The 17,541-nt window shown below is 53.3% G+C and overlaps 1 protein-coding gene across 4 annotated transcripts in view; it reads left to right on the top strand.

The window, feature by feature from the left end:
- LOC119972228 (NIPA-like protein 2) overlaps window positions 1-17,541 on the top strand; it is a 178,723-nt gene that overhangs the window by 153,284 nt on the left and 7,898 nt on the right. For all 4 annotated transcript variants that reach the window (XM_038808606.1, XM_038808607.1, XM_038808609.1 and 1 more), the window contains 2 exons: window positions 9,765-9,828; window positions 10,513-10,607. In XM_038808606.1, the coding sequence (XP_038664534.1) occupies window positions 9,765-9,828; window positions 10,513-10,607 (159 nt within the window). The remainder of the gene's footprint in view (window positions 1-9,764; window positions 9,829-10,512; window positions 10,608-17,541) is intronic.

Below are 17,541 nucleotides of genomic sequence, written 5' to 3'. Positions count from 1 at the left end.
TTAACTTTCTTGCTTATTTGCTGTCCGTACATACTAACTTTCTATGACTCATGCAGAGCGGCCTACATCTAGATCCCTCTGCAGCCATTCTCTGTTTACATAATACTCTTGTTTAACGTTTCCTGTCAGAGTGAACAACTTCACATTTTCCCACATTAAACTCCATCTGTCAGATTTTTGCCCACTCACTCAACCTATTTATATCAATCTGCGAACTCCTTGTGCTGGATTCTCCAACCCCCCGCCGGGTCGGAGAATTGGCGGGGGGTGGGCGGCGTGAATCCCGCCCCCGCCGTCTCCCGAAGTCTCCGGCACCAGAGATTCAGCGGGGGCGGGAATCGCGCCGCGCCAGTCGGCGGGCCCCCCCCGGTGATTCTCCGGCCCGCGATGGGCCGAAGTCCCGCTGCTGTAATGCCGGTCCCGCCGGCGGGAATCAAAACACCTCCTTTACCGGGGGGACTGGCGGCGCGGGCGGGCTCCGGGGTCCTGGGGGGGGGGGGGGGCGGCGCGGGGCGATCTGGCCCCGGGGGGTGCCCCCACGGTGGCCTGGCCCGCGATCGGGGCCCACCGATCGGCGGGCGGGCCTGTGCCGTGGGGGGCACTCTTTTCCTTCCGCGTTCGCCATAGCCTTCACTATGGCGGACGCCGAAGTGACCCCCTCCCCTGCGCATGCGCGGGGGATGACGTCAGCAGCCGCTGACGCTCCAGCGCATGCGCGGACTCCCGCCGGCCGGCGAAGTCCCTTCGGCCCCGGCTGGCGTGGCGCCAAAGGCCGTTCCCGCCGGCCAGCGGGGCGCCAACCACTCCGGTGCGGGCCTAGCCCCTCAAGGTTAGGGCTTGGCCCCTTCTCCGCACCTTTGGGGCGGCCCGACGCCGGAGTGGCTCACCCCACTCCATCCCGCCGGGAACCCCCGCCCCGCCGGGTAGGGGAGAATCCCGGCCCTGATCCTTGCCATCCTGCAGCCATGTCTCTGTAATGGCTATCAGATCTTATTTATTACCTTCAGTATGCTCTATCAATTCATTTACTTTGTTATGAATACTCAGCGCATTCAAAGCCTTTAGTTTTGTTATTATTGGTGCGTTCTTAGATTTTATTTCCTCTCTATCCCTTCCTGCCCTACTCTGACCCTCATTTCCCATCTTACTATTTTCCTCGTTTACCTTTCAAAGCTCTCTCTAATTCCCTAGTTATATGGTTTGCAAGAACACTAGTCCCAACGTGGTTCAGGTGTAGACCTCCCAATGGTACAACCTGCACTTTCCCCAGTACTGGTGCCAGAGCCCATTTATCCCAACACCTGTCTTTGTGCCACGTAGCCGCATCTCAGATTTTATCTAACCCATGTCAGTTTGCTCAGGTGATAATCCAGAGATTATAACATTGGAGTTCCTGCTGCTTAATTTATTGTCTAGCTTCTCAAACTCCCAATGCAAAAGTCCGTTCCTCGTTCTGCCAATGTCTTTGGTACCTTTGTGGCCCACAACTGGATCCTCCTCCTCCAGATTAGTCGCGATCTCATTAAATGGTGGAGTAGACTCGATGGGCCGAATGGCCCACTTCTGCTCCGATGTCTGTTGGTCTCCCACTGCAAGTTCCTTTCCAGCCCTGAGCCGATGTCCCAATCCCTGGCACCGGGCAGGCAACATAGCCATCTGGACTCCTCCTGGTAATTACAGACGAGACTAGATTTTAAGAACAAAATTAACACTTTAAACTCCCCCGCTCACTAAACTCTCAGGTTTGCACTCAGTTTCCTCAGCTTAACTCATTTGACTGCTGTGCAAGGCTATGAGGGAAGAGCAAAGGAGCGAGAATAATTCCAAAGAACTGTCACAGGGCCAGTGGGCAGAATAGCCTCCCTTCTGTGTTGTATAATTCTATGATTGTGAGCAGCGCTTTTATTGGTATGACAAAAATGCAGTGATCCTCTACCTCCTAGCATGGTTGAAGGAAATATGGGCCGGGATTCTCCTCTACCCGGCGGGGCGGGGGGGTCCCGGCGTAGCGGAGTGGTGCCAACCACTCCGGCATCGGGCCTCCACAAAGGAGCGGAATTCTCCTCACCTTTAGGGGCCAGGCCGCACCAGAGTGGTTTCCGCCACGCCGACTGGCGCTAAAACCGGCGCCAACGGCCTTTGGTGCCCACCGCCCAGCGTCAGGGCTGGCCGAAAGGCCTTCGCCGGTCCGCGCATGCGCCGGTGCGTCAGCGGCCGCTGACGTTACCACCAGCGCAGGCGCAGTGGGGGGGTCTCTTCCGCCTCTGCCATGGTGGAGGCCGTGGCGGCGGCAGAAGAAAAAGAGTGCCCCCACGGCACTGGCCCGCCCGCCGATCGGTGGGCCCCGATTGCGGCCCTGGCCACCGTGGGGGCACCCCCCGGGGTCCGATCGCCCCGGGGGCCCGCTCGTGCCGCCAATCCCACTGGCACCAGAGGTGCTCCAATTCCCGCCGGCAGGAGAGGCCTGTCAGCGGCGGGACTTCGGCCCATCGCGGGCCGGAGAATCGCTGCGGGGGGCACGCCGATCGGCGGGGCGCGATTCCCGCTCCCGCCGATTCCCGGGTGGCGGAGAATTCCGGCCACGGCGGAGGTGGGATTTACGCCGGCCCCAGGCGATTCCCCGACCCTGCGGGGGGTCGGAGAATTCCGCCCATGATTCGTAGAACTCAGAGTTTACAGTGCAGAAGGAAGCCATTCAGCCCATCAAATCTGCACCGGCCCTTGGAAAGAGAACCCTACTTAAGCCCACACCTCCACCCTATCCCCGTAACCGAGTAACCCCACCTAACCATTTTTGGACACCAAGGGCAATTTCGCATGGCCAATCCCCCTAACCTGCACATCTTTGGACTGTGGGAGCACTCGGAGGAAACCCATGCACACACGGGGAGAACGTGCAGACTCCGCACAGACAGTGACCCAAGCCGGGAATTGAACTTGGGACCCTGGAGCTATGAAGCAACCGTGCTGCCCAAATTAGGGCTGCAGTGCTGTGGTCTTGTCTTGACCGACACACACTTGCAACAAAGCACATGGATTATTGACTTCATCCTAAGAGCTGCAGTCACATGTAAATAACACACGTCTTGATGGAACCATCGTTAGTTGCTATGGTTATTAATTATTCGTCGCGCATGAGCAACATACTGTTTGACAGCCAGTACTTGGGAAGTACATAATTATTTAGTACTAGTATTCTTCTAATGTGAGTGCAATTGGATTGAGGTAATATCACAAACATGCATCGTTCGTAATATTATAGAACCATAGCATGATTCAATCCCCAAAAGGTCATTTGGTTCATTGTCCCTCTGCAGTTCTTTATTGGGCAATCCAATTGATCTGTTACCAGTGTTTGTCCCGTTTTGGAATGTTACTTTTCAATGTCCTTTCTCCACACTTTGAGGCAGCCCATTCCAGATCTACATAACGTGCTGCGTAAATTTGTTTTTCCTCATGTTGCCAATGGTTCTTTTGCTAAATCGCTGGCTTTGAAAGCAGACCAAGGCAGGCCAGCAGCACGGTTCAATTCCCGTACCGGCCTCCCTGAACAGGCGGCAGACTGTGGTGACTAGGGGCTTTTCACAGTAACTTCATTTGAAGCCTACTCGTGACAATAAGCCATTTTCATTTCATTTCATTAATTGCCTAAAATCGGTGTTCCCTAGTTGCTGTGCCAGTTCCTTAATTTTTAAAAATGTATTTATTCATTCATCGGATGTGGTCAAGCGTTTTTATTACCCATCCCTAATTGCCCTTGAGAAGACGGCGATGAGCACCCTTCCTGATCCGCTGTAGGCCGCGTGATGTAGGTCCACCCACAGTGCTGTTAGGGAGGGTGTTCCAGGAATTTTGACCCAGCGGCAGTGAAGGAACGGCCGATATATTTCCAAGTCAGGATGGTGTTCGGCTTGGAGAGGGTCTTGGTGGTTGTGGTGTTCACATGCGTCTCCTTCCCTTCTTCGTCGTGGGTTTGGGAGATCCTGCCCCTGGAATTGGCCTCCCTTTATTTACTCGATCTAGACCTGTCACGATTTTGAACACCTCTGTCAAATCTCCTCTTTTCTACCCATGAGAAGATAATCTCAGCTTCTCTAGTCTCTTCACGACATTGGAGTCCCCCATCCCTGGTACCATTCTGGTAAATCTACTCCTCGCCTTCTCTGAGCGGTTTACAGCCTTTCTTTTTTTTAAAATAATTTTTATTGAAATTTTTACAAAATATAAACATTTCAACTCTATTAACAAAACAACCGCGGTAACACCCCAAGAACAATTCCCACCCAACTTCAAAAGCAACTACAAACAAAAGAAAAAAACAAAAGAACACCCAACAACAAAAGGGAAAGAGATAACACCCGCCACATCCCACAGACCCATGTACACAGCTCTCCCTCCCACCGATCCAACCCCCCCCTCCCTCCCTCCCTCCCTCCACCCCCCCCCCCCCCTCCCCCACCCCACCCCCCCGGTTGCTGCTGCTGCCGGCCTATTTCCCTACCGTTCCGCCAGGAAGTCCAGGAAAGGCTGCCACCACCTAAAAAAACCCCTGTACTGATCCCCTCAGGGCAAATTTCACCCTCTCCAATTTGATGAACCCCGCCATATCATTGACCCAGGCCTCCACGCTTGGGGGCCTCGCATCCTTCCATTGGAGCAAGATCCTCCGCCGGGCTACTAGGGACACAAAGGCCAGAACACCGGCCTCTTTCGCCTCCTGCACTCCCGGCTCCACTGCAACCCCAAAAATTGCGAGTCCCCAGCCTGGCTTGACCCTGGATCCCACCACCCTCGACATCGTCCTTGTTACCCCCTTCCAAAACTCCCCCAGCGCTGGGCACACCCAAAACATATGGGCGTGGTTCGCTGGGCTCCCCGAGCACCTAGCACACCTGTCCTCGCCCCCGAAAAACCTACTCATCCTCGTCCCAGTCATGTGGGCCCTATGCAGCACCTTGAACTGTATGAGGCTAAGCCTCGCACAGGAAGAGGAGGAATTCACTCTCTCCAGGGCATCCGCCCACGTCCCCTCCTCAATCTCCTCACCCAGCTGCTCTTCCCATTTACCCTTCAGTTCCTCCACCGAGGCTTCGTCTACCTCCTGCATTACCTGGTATATGTCCGAAATCCTCCCTCCTCCAACCCACACCCCCGAGAGCACCCTATCCCGCACACCCCGTGGGGGCAGCAAGGGGAACCCCTCCACCTGCTGCCTGGCAAACGCCCTCACCTGCATGTACCTAAACATGTTCCCCGGGGGGAGCCCAAACATCCCCTCTAACTCCCCCAAGCTCGCGAACCTCCCCTCCACAAACAGGTCCCTCAACCTCCTAACCCCTGCCCTTTGCCAGCCCAGAAATCCGCCATCAATGCTCCCTGGGACAAACCGATGGTTCCCCTGTATCAGGGCCTCCATCGAGCCCCCCACTTCTCCCCTATGCTGTCTCCATTGCCCCCAAATTTTGAGGGTAGCCGCCACCACCGGGCTCGTGGTATACCTCGTTGGAGGGAGCGGCAACGGCGCCGTTACCAGCGCCTCCAGGCTCGTGCCAACATATGACGCCGCCTCCATCCTCTTCCATGCTGCCCCTTCCTCGTCCATTACCCACTTGCGCACCATCGCTGCGTTGGCAGCCCAATAGTACCCACAGGGGTTGGGCAATGCCAGCCCCCCCTATCCCTGCCCCGTTCCAGGGACACTCTTCGAACCCTTGGAGTCCCATGTGCCCACACAAATCCCGTGATACTCCTGTTGACCCTCCTAAAAAAGGCCTTCGGGATAAGGATGGGGAGGCACTGAAACAGGAACAAAAACCTCGGGAGCACCGTCATCTTAACGGACTGCACCCTCCCCGCCAGTGACAGCGGTAACATATCCCGCCTCTTAAACTCCTCCTCCATCTGCTCCACCAACCTTGTGAGGTTGAGCTTGTGCAGGGCCCCCCAACTCCCAGCCACCTGGACCCCTAGGTACCTAAAGCTCTTCCCTGCCTGCTTCAGTGGGAGCCTTCCAATCCCCTCCTCTTGATCCTCCGGATGCACCACACACAACTCACTCTTGCCCAGGTTCAACTTATACCCAGAGAAACCCCCGAATTCACTAAGAATCCTCATCACCTCCGGCATCCCCCCCACCGGGTCCGCCACATACAGCAACAGGTCGTCCGCATACAGCGACACTCGATGCTCCTCCCCACCCCGCACCAGGCCCCTCCAGTTCCCTGACTCCCTCAATGCCATGGCCAGGAGCTCAATCGCCAACGCGAAGAGCAAGGGGGACAGGGGGCACCCCTGCCTCGTCTCCCGGTACAGCCGAAAGTACTCCGACCTCCTCCTATTTGTGGCTACACTCGCCATCGGGGCCTCGTAGAGCAGCCTCACCCACCGGATAAACCCCTCCCCAAACCCAAACCTTTCCAACACCTCCCACAAATACTCCCACTCAACCCTATCAAAGGCCTTCTCCGCATCCAATGCCACCACTATCTCCGCCTCCCCTTCCATAGCCAGCATCATAATGACATTGAGGAACCTTCGCACGTTCGTATTCAACTGCCTTCCCTTCACAAACCCCGTCTGGACCTCATGAATGACCCCGGGCACGCAATCCTCTATTCTAGTGGCCAGGATCTTTGCCAGCAGCTTAGTGTCGGCGTTTAGCAGCGAAATCGGCCTATATTACCCGCACTGCAGAGGGTCCTTGTCCCGCTTCAGGATCAAGGAAATCAGCGCCCGTGACATAGTTAGGGGCACAGCCCGCCCCCCCCCCCCCCCCCCCCCCCCTTGCCTCATTAAAGGTCCGGACCAACAGGGGGCCCAACAGGTCCAAATACCTTTTATAAAATTCCGCCGGAAACCCGTCCGGCCCCGGTGCCTTCCCCGACTGCATGCTCCCTATCCCTTTGACCACCTCCTCCAGCTCGATCGACGCCCCCAGTCCCTCCACCTGCTCCTCCTCCACCCTCGGGAATCGCAGCTTGTCCAAGAAGCGCCCCATTCCACCCCCCTCCACCGGGGGTTCCGACCGGTACAGTTCCCCATAGAAGTCTCTGAAGACCCCCATTAATATCTATTCCCCTCCGCACCACCTTCCCAGCCTTATCCGTCACTCCCCCAATCTCCCTGGCCGCGTCCCGCTTTCGGAGCTGGTGTGCCAGCATCCTGCTCGCCTTCGCCCCATATTCATACACCGCCCCCTGTGCTTTCCTCCACTGAACCTCCGCCTTTCTGGTAGTCAATAGGTCGAATCTGGCCTGAAGGCTACGCCTCTCCCCCAGCAATCCGTCCTCTGGAGCCTCCGCATATCTCCTATCCACCTGCACCATTTCCCCTATCAGTCTCTCCCTCTCCCTCTGCTCCCCCCTCTCCCTATGGGTTCGGATGGAGATCAATTTCCCCCTCATCACCGCCTTCAATGCCTCCCAGACCGTCCCCACTCGGACCCCCCATTGTCATTGGCCTCAAGGTACCTCTCGATACACCCCCGAACCCTCTCGGCCACCTCCTCATCTACCAGCAGCCCCACCTCCAAGCTCCAGAACGGACGTTGGTCCCTCTCTTCCCCCAGCCCGAGGTCCACCCAGTGCGGGGCATGATCTGAAATGGCAATGGCGGAGTATTCCACATCCTCCACCCTCGAAACTAACCCCCTGCTCAGGACAAAAAAATCAATCCTCGAGTAGGCCTTATGTACATGGGAGAAAAACGAGTATTCCCTGGCCCTCGGCCTCGCAAACCTCCAGGGATCCACCCCCCCCCCCCCCAATCTGGTCCATAAATCCCCTCAACACCTTAGCCGCCGCCGGCCTCCTACCCGTCCGGGACTTGGATCGATCCAATGGGGATCCAGCACCGTGTTGAAGTCCCACCCCCATGATCAGGCCCCCCACCTCCAGGTCCCGAATGCGGCCCAACATGCGCCGCATAAACCCCGCATCGTCCCAATTTGGGGCGTAAACATTCACCAACACCACCCGCTCCCCCTGCAGCTTACCACTCACCATCACATATCTCCCGCCACTGTCAGCCACCACATTTAACGCCTCAAACGACACCCTCTTCCCCACCAGGATCGCCACCCCCCGATTCTTCTCATCCAGCCCTGAGTGAAATACTTGGCCCACCCATCCCTTCCTCAGCCGGACCTGGTCCACCACTCTCAGGTGTGTCTCCTGGAGCATGGCCACATCCGCCTTCAGCCCCTTCAGGTGCGCAAATACCCGGGCCCGTTTGACCGGCCCATTCAGCCCCCTCACATTCCAGGTTATCAGCTGGATCCGAGGGCTCCCTGCCCCCTTCCCCTGCCGGTTAGCCATACCCCCTCCCTTGCCTACCCCCGGCCAGCGTCCCCCGCTCTGCCAGTTTCCCACGGCGGCAACTCCCCCCCTCCAGCACCCCCTGCATCCTCCAGCTCCTTCCTGACCGTTTCAGCAGCAACCCAGTCCCCCCCCCCCCAACAAGGCTAGGACCCCTAGCCGCGCCCCTCCCTCCACAGCACTCCCGTGAGCCAGCTAACTTCTGCTGACCCCGGCGACTCCCGCCCTACCTCCGACTCCTCCCCACGTGGGACTACCCCTCCTCCATCGTGCCCGTCAACGGGTCCTCCCCCCCCCCCCCGCCCCCCACTCTTGCGCGGGAAAAGAAACGCGCCAGCAATGACCCGCGCTTCTCAGCCCCGCCCCCACCACCTCCCAGCGCGGGAAACCCGCAGAAAGCCCGCGCTTTCGCCCTGCCCAGCCTCCCCGCCTCCTCCAGGGCAACTCCCATTGTCAGTCCCCCCCCCCACCAGCTCCCCGAACTCCCCGTTTACCCCCCTGCCCGAACCCGTCCACCCGACCCCTGCAGAAAAACCTATATAGAAAAGACAAATCGACATCACCCCACCCATCCTAAGGCCAACCTACATCTTACATTAAACCAGGCAAATACAAATACAGTATTATACAGCATCCCCCATCTTAGACCCTCAGTTTGAGTCCAATTTCTCGGCCTGGTTTACATCCTTTCTGAAGTGCCCAGCATTGGACACAACACAGCTGAGGCTAACCAGTCATGTATAAAGGATTAGAATACATGCCTGTACTAATAAAGTCAAGGATTCCCTGTGTAATTTTTATTCATCTTGTCCTGGCTTCCTCAAAGGTTTATGTGGGCGGTACCGTAGCACACTGGTTAGCACTGTTGCTTCACAGCGCCAGGGACCCGGGTTTAATTTCCGGCTTGGGTCACTGTCTGTGCGGAGTCTGCACGTTCTCCCTGTCTCTGCGTACGTTTCCTCCGGGTGCTCCGGTTTCCTCCCGCAAGTCTCAAAAGATGTGCTTGTTAGGTGAATTGGACATTCTGAATTCTCCCTCTGCGTACCCGAACAGGCGTCTGAATGTGGCGACTAGGTGCTTTTCACAGTGACCTCATCCCAGTGTTAATGTAAGCCTGCTTGTGACAAAAATAAAGATTATTATTATTATGTGTGAACGTCCACAAGCCTCTCTTTCCCTGCATTCCTGATAAAGTTCCACTGTTACTTTGTACCGCCTTTGTATCATCTTCCTGCCAAAATGTTTATTTTAAGTATCATTCGTAACCCACTCTCTCACTTTGACAAGTGGAATGACGTGGAGTACTGCAATCTGTTACTGTCTAAAAATTCCGATACAATTTGGAGACCAAATCTGTTTCAGCAGTGTGTTCAGACACTGAGAAAACTGGGAGACGGTCGAATGTGTTATTCTAACTCTGCCTCTGTGTTTCTTTTATTATAACTGCAGGAGTGATATTTTATCAGGAGTTCCATGGTGCTGCCTTACTTAATGTATTTATGTTCTTATTTGGGTAAGTGATTAAACCAGCCAGTGGTAAACAAAAGGCGGAACATTCTGGACCCCCCCCCCCCCGGCGGCATTATGACCCAGCCCCACCACGCGCACCGGGATTGGAAAATTCCGTCCTGTTGCCCATATTCTCCTTCCCATTTTCTTTATCCCAGCCTTGTGTAATCATAGAATTTACAGTGCAGAAGAAGGCTATTCGGCCCATCGAGTCTGCACCGGCTCCTGGAAAGAGCACCCTACTCAAGGTCAACACCTCCACCCTATCCCCATAACCCAGTAACCCCACCCAACATTAAGGGCAATTTTGGACACTAAGGGCAATTTATCATGGCCAATCCACCTAACCCGCACATCTTTGGACTGTGGGAGGAAACCGGAGCACCCGGAAGAAACCCCGCAGACACGGGGAGGATGTGCAGACTCCGCACAGTGACCCAAGCCAGAATCGAACCTGGGACCTTGTGAAGCAATTGTGCTATCCACAAAGCTACCGTGCTGCCCTATGTAATATGGGCGTGCCTTCGACCAAGTTGTTTATTCGCGAAGTAAATCCTAAGGGGCGACTTCACGCGTGAAGTTAAGACTGTTTTGTCCGCATTGAATAGTGTAAAAGGATGATATCGGGCGGCTGGAGTGCATGTTTTGTCTCTGGTGCCTCAGTAACGCCTTGTTTCAATATTCCTAGGTGTATGCTGTCATTCCTTGGAGTGTTCCTGATAGCTACAAACAGAGTCAAGCAGACATCCGAAATCCCATATATTGACTTGGGCATCATTCCAAGTATGAACTTTTTCTGCGGTGATTATATTTGTCAGTTCTGATCATTTTACAAAACATAGGCAAAGAAACAAAAAAAAACTGGCGTCGATTAATTGCAACGCAACCTGTAGGACTCAGAAATATGGTTAAAAAGTCAAAGAAAACTACATTTTAGCATCTAGTTTGGAGAGCCGGTGAAATTCATAATGATTAAGTTGACTACTAGTTCAGGAGGTTCTTGCCTGTGTGCACTGACACTACATGGTGGCAGCGGTTCAAGAAGCCGCCTCACCACCACCTTCCGAGGGGCAATTAGGGATGGACAACAAATTGGGGGCCCAGTCAGTGACACCCAAATCCCGCACAAGAACAGACAAAAATGACACGGCAAAAACATTGCCCATCCCACAGCAGGGAGTCGCAAACACCGTTGTCAGTTGTACGTCACTATGAACTCGATGCCTTCACTGTGGCCTCATGATGCAACACTTTTCGAGGTTATCTCCAGATCTTAGCGATAAATCAGCTTTTTTTTCTGATTGACTGGATCAAAGAATCAAGTAGATAAACTGCAAAAAATTGAGCATAATTTCTAGCTTCATCGTCACATCATAAATCCTACCCTATTTCAGGAAAATCTTTGTGATCTGGCATGTGCTTAGGAATGGGTGGAGCCGGTTGATCAAAAGTGTCAGCAAACAGAAAGTTCATCCACCAATGGAATACAGCGCCAGACTTTTAGCATAAACTTTCAACGAATCAGGTGTAAAATAATATACAGATGCTCAGAAAGTGAAAAACTCCTTTCAGCATTTCCCTCTACATCGAATAACAAACAGTACATTAAAACAGAAAGTGCCCAGGAAGTAAAGTGTGTAATCTTTATATTCTGAGCCTCCGTATTAAATAAGAACCAAGGTAGGGCGGCATGGTGGCGCAGTGGTTAGCACTGCTGCCTCATGCCGCCGAGGACCCGGGTTCAATCCCAGCCCTGGGTCACTGTCCGTGTGGAGTTTGCATATTTCTCCCCGTGTCTGCGTGGGTCTCACCCCCACAACCCAAAGATATGCAGGGGAGGTAGATTGGTCACGCTGAATTGCCCTGTAACTGGAAAAAAAAATAATTGGGTACTCTAAATTTAGAAACAAAAATAAGAACCAAGGGCTGGATTCTCTATTTCAGAGACTAAATGCTGATATGGGGACTAAATGGTGTTCTACAACCAGGAATTGGTACCGGGAACGTGCAACTCAGGATCCGTTAATGGGCCAGCACCGGAGCCGTGTGGAACCAGAGCAATTCCAATGAAAAACGGTGTCCAATTTGTCGGGGTCGGGATTGGCAATCTAGAGGCTGACAAGCGGTGGACACCTTTTAGCACCCTACTCCCCAACACATACTCATTCCAGCCAACAAGATAGAACCCCGGAGAGCGGCACTGTGGTTTACAGATGCAGAGCTCGAGGCCCTGCTGGACCCCGTGGTGGAGAGGCATTCCCCGGGGTGGGAAGGAGGCTGCCACCCACCGCTGTACACCGGGCCTGGGCACAGGTGGCAGAGGTCATGAGCGCCACGGGCCCCACTGCCAGGACCGGCCAGCAGTGTCACAGGAGGCTGCACACCTTCCACAGGACGGCCAGGGTGGGTAGCCAGCACCATGCCCCTGGCACCAACTCCTGTCCCACGCCCCCAAAACCCTACCCTGCGCCACCTGCCACCATCCACCATGGCCATGTTCACAAAGGCCACTAGCTGCCTGTGCTCCCTGTGCTGCCAGCTTCCGACTGTGCATTTTCTGCCCCCCCCCCCCCCCCCCCCCCCCCCCCCCAGCCAGGAGAAGGCGGCGCATAACTGCAGGGAGAAAGAGAAAACTGGAGGGGGCTCACCAGACTTGCAGCCCCTTACCGTCGCTGAGTGACGGGCACTGGACCTGGTAGGTGGCCCCCAGGAGAGGGCAAATGCCGGGGCGCAGGTCGGCATTGGGAAACCGAGTGATCCCCCACAGAGTTACGGTGTCCCTATGGTATGCATGACACAACGCCCACACCCCACCATCCAACCCCTACACCACCCCAACCCCTACACCACCCCAACCCCAGTAACTGACCTCCCCCACACGATCCCAACGCCAGCAACCGACCTCCCCAACCCCAGCACCCAGCTCCCCCCCACCACCCCAACCCCAGCACCCAACCCCCCCACTCCACCCCAACCCCAGCACCCAACCCCCCCACTCCACCCCAACCCCAGCACCCAACCCCCCCACTCCACCCCAACCCCAGCACCCAACCCTCCCACACCACCCTAAACCCAGCACCCAACCCCCCCACTCCACCCCAACCCCAGCACCCAACCCCCCCACTCCACCCAACCCCAGCACCCAACCCTCCCACACCACCCTAAACCCAGCACCCAACCCCCCCACTCCACCCCAACCCCAGCATCCAACCCCCCCACTCCACCCCAACCCCAGCACCCAGCTCCCCCCCACCACCCTAACCCCAGCACCCAGCTCCCCCCCACCACCCCAACCCCAGCACCCAGCTCCCCCCCACCACCTCAACCCCAGCACCCAGCTCCCCCCCACCACCCCAACCCCAGCACCCAGCTCCCCCCCACCACCCCAACCCCAGCACCCAGCTCCCCCCCACCACCCCAACCCCAGCACCCAACCCTCCCACCACCCCAACCCCAGCACCCAACCCTCCCACACCACTCCTACCTGTGATCTAATTGTGCACCGTGCCTTGTGTCCTGCAGGATAACCTGCCGATGAGACAGACCCTTCTGGTGTCCCCCACCCCCGGCACAACCCCATGTCCAGTGAGGAGGTGGCACTGGAGCGTCACGAGCCTCCAAACGTCAGCCAGTGACCCTCCGGAGACCAGTCTGGGGACGACACTGACCTCCCATCACAGCGGTCTCCAACACCCTCCGCCATCCCAGAAACACACACCTCGCTTGGGCATATTAGTGAAAAGGCCCCTGGGGCACTATCTGCTGTGCATCATACAGCTGATGCGGTACAGCAGGTGGAAGTAGCAACCCCCGAGGGGCTGGATGGTCGCACTGTGGCCTGACCTCAGGGACTAGCCGCCGTCCAGACGGGTCTCGGCTTCTGGAAAGGGCAGTCCCATCGATGCTGGAGATGCAGACACAGAGCTGGGGGCTAGATGAGGGGGTATGTTCGGAGGCAGCCACTGGGATGGCTGGTTGCCAGGGCGAACCGTTCAAAAGGCCCACCTTGGTGTTGTGGGACTTTGTCCCAGTTATAATGCCACCACTCACATCCGTCACCCTCCTCATACTCCCCATGTGCCATCCATACCACTTCATGCCCCCAATGCTAAGCTATGGCACTTCCATGCCCATTCACCCAATTTACACTGTGTAGAACCAATGAACCCTCTAGTGACAACAGGAACTATCAATTTTTAAAAAACAGCTGTAATAGCGCGAGGTATCAATGAAGAGGCTGTTTAATTAGCAACATGATTTATTGGAACAAACAACGAGGTTAAATTATTTACAGCAATTGAAATATATGTATTTACTCCTTGACTCTTGGGTCTACACTCACCGGGTCCCTCTTCTCTGGGCCCTGTGATTTCTTCCCATTGGCAAGGGCTGGCAAGCTCCCGTGTGACAGACGTGTCATGTGGCCAGCGATTGACCGCCCCTCAAAGGGGCCATGCTACCACAACAATCATCCAGTGAAAAAAAAATTACTACAGACCACTAAAATTGGCAATCATCCAGACCATTTAAAGTATCAATAGCAGAAACTGCAAGCATTGGTAACCTCTTTATCTTGCGTAAATAAATATTGTGTAACTGACAGGAGAGATCAAAGAGCCAGATCAAGCAATGTTTTCCCTGGGTTGCAACCCAGTCTAATGGGTTTCTGGAATCCCGGTCAAGAATACATAACGAGGCTTGGCTGAGAACTCAGAAATCCATTAGTTTGTTGAAACAGTTGCAATATTAGCTTGTAAGGCAGAATTCATAACACATCACATGTTCCTCTTCGCTCCTCCATTTTACCTTAAACTAAATAGATGGTTTAAAGCATAACAATCTTGCAATTGTAATGCAATTCACTGATGTTTTGTGTATTAAAAATAAATTTGCAATGCCCATCACTATTTGAATAATCTACTTTTTAAAACATTTCAAGGTTCTACAGTGCATTTTGGGAAACCTTGATGTGAAATCTATTTTTGATTTTAGATTTAATGCCTTTTTTCATTTTTACTATCACACGTAAATACTTTGAACACTAATAGTACATTTATACTTTTATACCGCCTTGAGTGGGAAGCAAATTGTTCACAAACCTGCTGTCATAGATGAGCCTCTGGTCACATCTCTCGCTTAATTGCTAAGACCACCTATTTAAATCACTGTAACATAACTCAAATCCGCTCCTATCTCAGTTCATCTGCTACTTAAACCCTCATTCATGTCTTTGTCACATTTAGACTCGATTACTACAACAAACACCTGTCTGGTCTCCCAAACGCCACCTTCTGCAAACATGAGGTAAATCAAAATTCTGCTGCCCATGTTTTAGCTTGACCGTTGGGTCATGTGATCTCTCTTGACTGCCCTCTGCCTGGACCTGTTGCTGGCCACCTTGGCCAGGCCCAGCGGCAGGCTTATCAGGAAGCCCTCTTCCCTTAGTCCCTATTGGTCTGCTCGTTTGAAGAACATTAAACAAAAACAAATGACCAGTAAAACGAAATAACCAAAGGGGTGGATGATTGCTCTGGGTGGGGCTCTGTAATTTAAGCAAAACATCAGAGGAAACTTATAAAATCAAATCTAAATGTTGTGTCTGGGACAATGATGCCGCAGCCCCTGTGGTGCCCACTGGCACCCTATTTATGCTTTTTAATGAACCAAAAAAATCAATATACTAAACAAAAGATCACTAATGAGACGGGGATGACATTACAAAAATCAAAACTTCAAAGGAAATTACAAAATCACATTGCAATAAAATTTCCAGGGGCTGATGGTGCACCCCACCGCCGCGTAGGCCAAAGTTGTGGAGCTATCCCTATGTATATGTCCTTTTGAATAAAATAAATCATCAGTAAAATAAAAAATGAAAGAGTGGTGACAGCCCCTGGTGGAACAGTGCAGCAAATAATGTCAAAATTTCAAATGGAAACTTGCAAAATCAATCTAAAACATAATTCCCAGAGGTGATGCTGCACTCCCTGCGGCCGACTGGTTATGGAAATATCCCCTATTTAATAATAAAACAACAATCAATGAATTCAACAGAAATGACAAGGGGCGTAAGTCCCTGGTAGGGAACTGTCACAAAAATCAAAACATCAAAGGTATCCCTGATTATTCTGCGCTCAAAGACCATTAATACACATCACCTATTTCCCTTAACCCTAACCATGTCATTGACATTAATAAACAAGACATCAACGCACTGTAGGGGCAGCACAGTGGCGCAGTGGGTTAGCCCTGCAGCCTCATGGCGCCGAGGTCCCAGGTTCGATCCCGGCTCTGGGTCACTGTCCGTGTGGGGTTTGCACATTCTCCCTGTATTTGCGTGGGTCTCGCCCCCACAACCCTAAGATGTGCAGGTTAGGTGGATTGGCCATACTAAATTGCCCCTGAATTGGAAAAAACCAATTGGGTACACTAAATTTGAAAATAAACAACGCCCTGTTTAAAATCTCCACCCTCCCAAAGAGACACAGTCAGCAGGTCCTACAGACCCAGAAGATCTCACATATTTATGAAGATATGTACAGGTGGGGTGCAGTTCACGCCCATAAAATACAATATTGCGCCATTCTATGGGGAAGCATGAAAATGACAAGAAGCAGGATAGCCTTAGCTGTAGCTCAGAACGTCATTAGTTTCCTAATCACTGCTGAGCTCATTTTCTGTCCATTCCTGCACAAAGCAAGTAATTGTTGTCCAGGGAAGGACGGTCCCTTGCAGGATCAAGACAAATGGATGAGTGACTAATTCATTCGAATCACATTAATGGGTTTCCATGACTTCATGGTCACTATCGTCAGTTTACTATGGGAACTGAAATGAATTTTACCCCCTTAATGTCCATGTACTCATTGGCCACCACCAGTGCACATGACTGCAATGTGTACCATCCACAGGAAGCAATGCAGCTAAAACTCAGAACAGTACAGCACAGTACAGGCCCTTCGGCCCTCAATGTTGTGCCAACCATTTATCCTAATCTAAGATCAACCTAATCTACATCCCTTCAATTTACTGCTGCCCAAGAGTCGCTTAAATGTCCCTAATGACTCTGACTCCACCACCTCCGCTGGCAGTGCATTCCACACACCCACCACTCTCTGTGTAAAGAACCGACCTCTGACATCTCCCCTATACTAATGGCCCTAAACTAATTCAGCAGGGGCATGGGAACCTGGATTGTAGTTTTGGGGTACGGGAGATTGAGAGTATAGAGGTCAGGAGCACAGATTTGACTTCGCAGGAGGGTGCCAGTGTTCAGGTAGGTGGTTTGAAGTGTGTCTACTTCAATGCCAGGAGTATACGAAATAAGGTAGGGGAACTGGCAGCATGGGTTGGTACCTGGGACTTCGATGTTGTGGCCATTTCAGAGACATGGATAGAGCAGGGACAGGAATGGTTGTTGCAGGTTCCGGGGTTTAGGTGTTTTAGTAAGGTCAGAGAAGGGGGCAAAAGAGGGGGAGGTGTGGCGCTGCTAGTCAAGGACAGTATTACGGTGGCAGAAAGGATGCAAGATGGGGACTCTTCTTCCGAGGTAGTATGGGCTGAGGTTAGAAACAGGAAAGGAGAGGTCACCCTGTTGGGAGTTTTCTATAGGCCACCTAATAGTTCTAGGGATGTAGAGGAAAGGATGGCGAAGATGATTCTGGAAAAGAGTGAAAGTAACAGGGTAGTTGTTATGGGAGACTTTAACTTTCCAAAT

The sequence above is a fragment of the Scyliorhinus canicula genome, chromosome 10, assembly GCF_902713615.1.
Source record: "Scyliorhinus canicula chromosome 10, sScyCan1.1, whole genome shotgun sequence".
In the NCBI taxonomy this organism is placed as follows: domain Eukaryota; kingdom Metazoa; phylum Chordata; class Chondrichthyes; order Carcharhiniformes; family Scyliorhinidae; genus Scyliorhinus; species Scyliorhinus canicula.
Note: the sequence above shows the minus strand (reverse complement) of the source record. Positions and strands in the feature narration are given on the sequence as shown.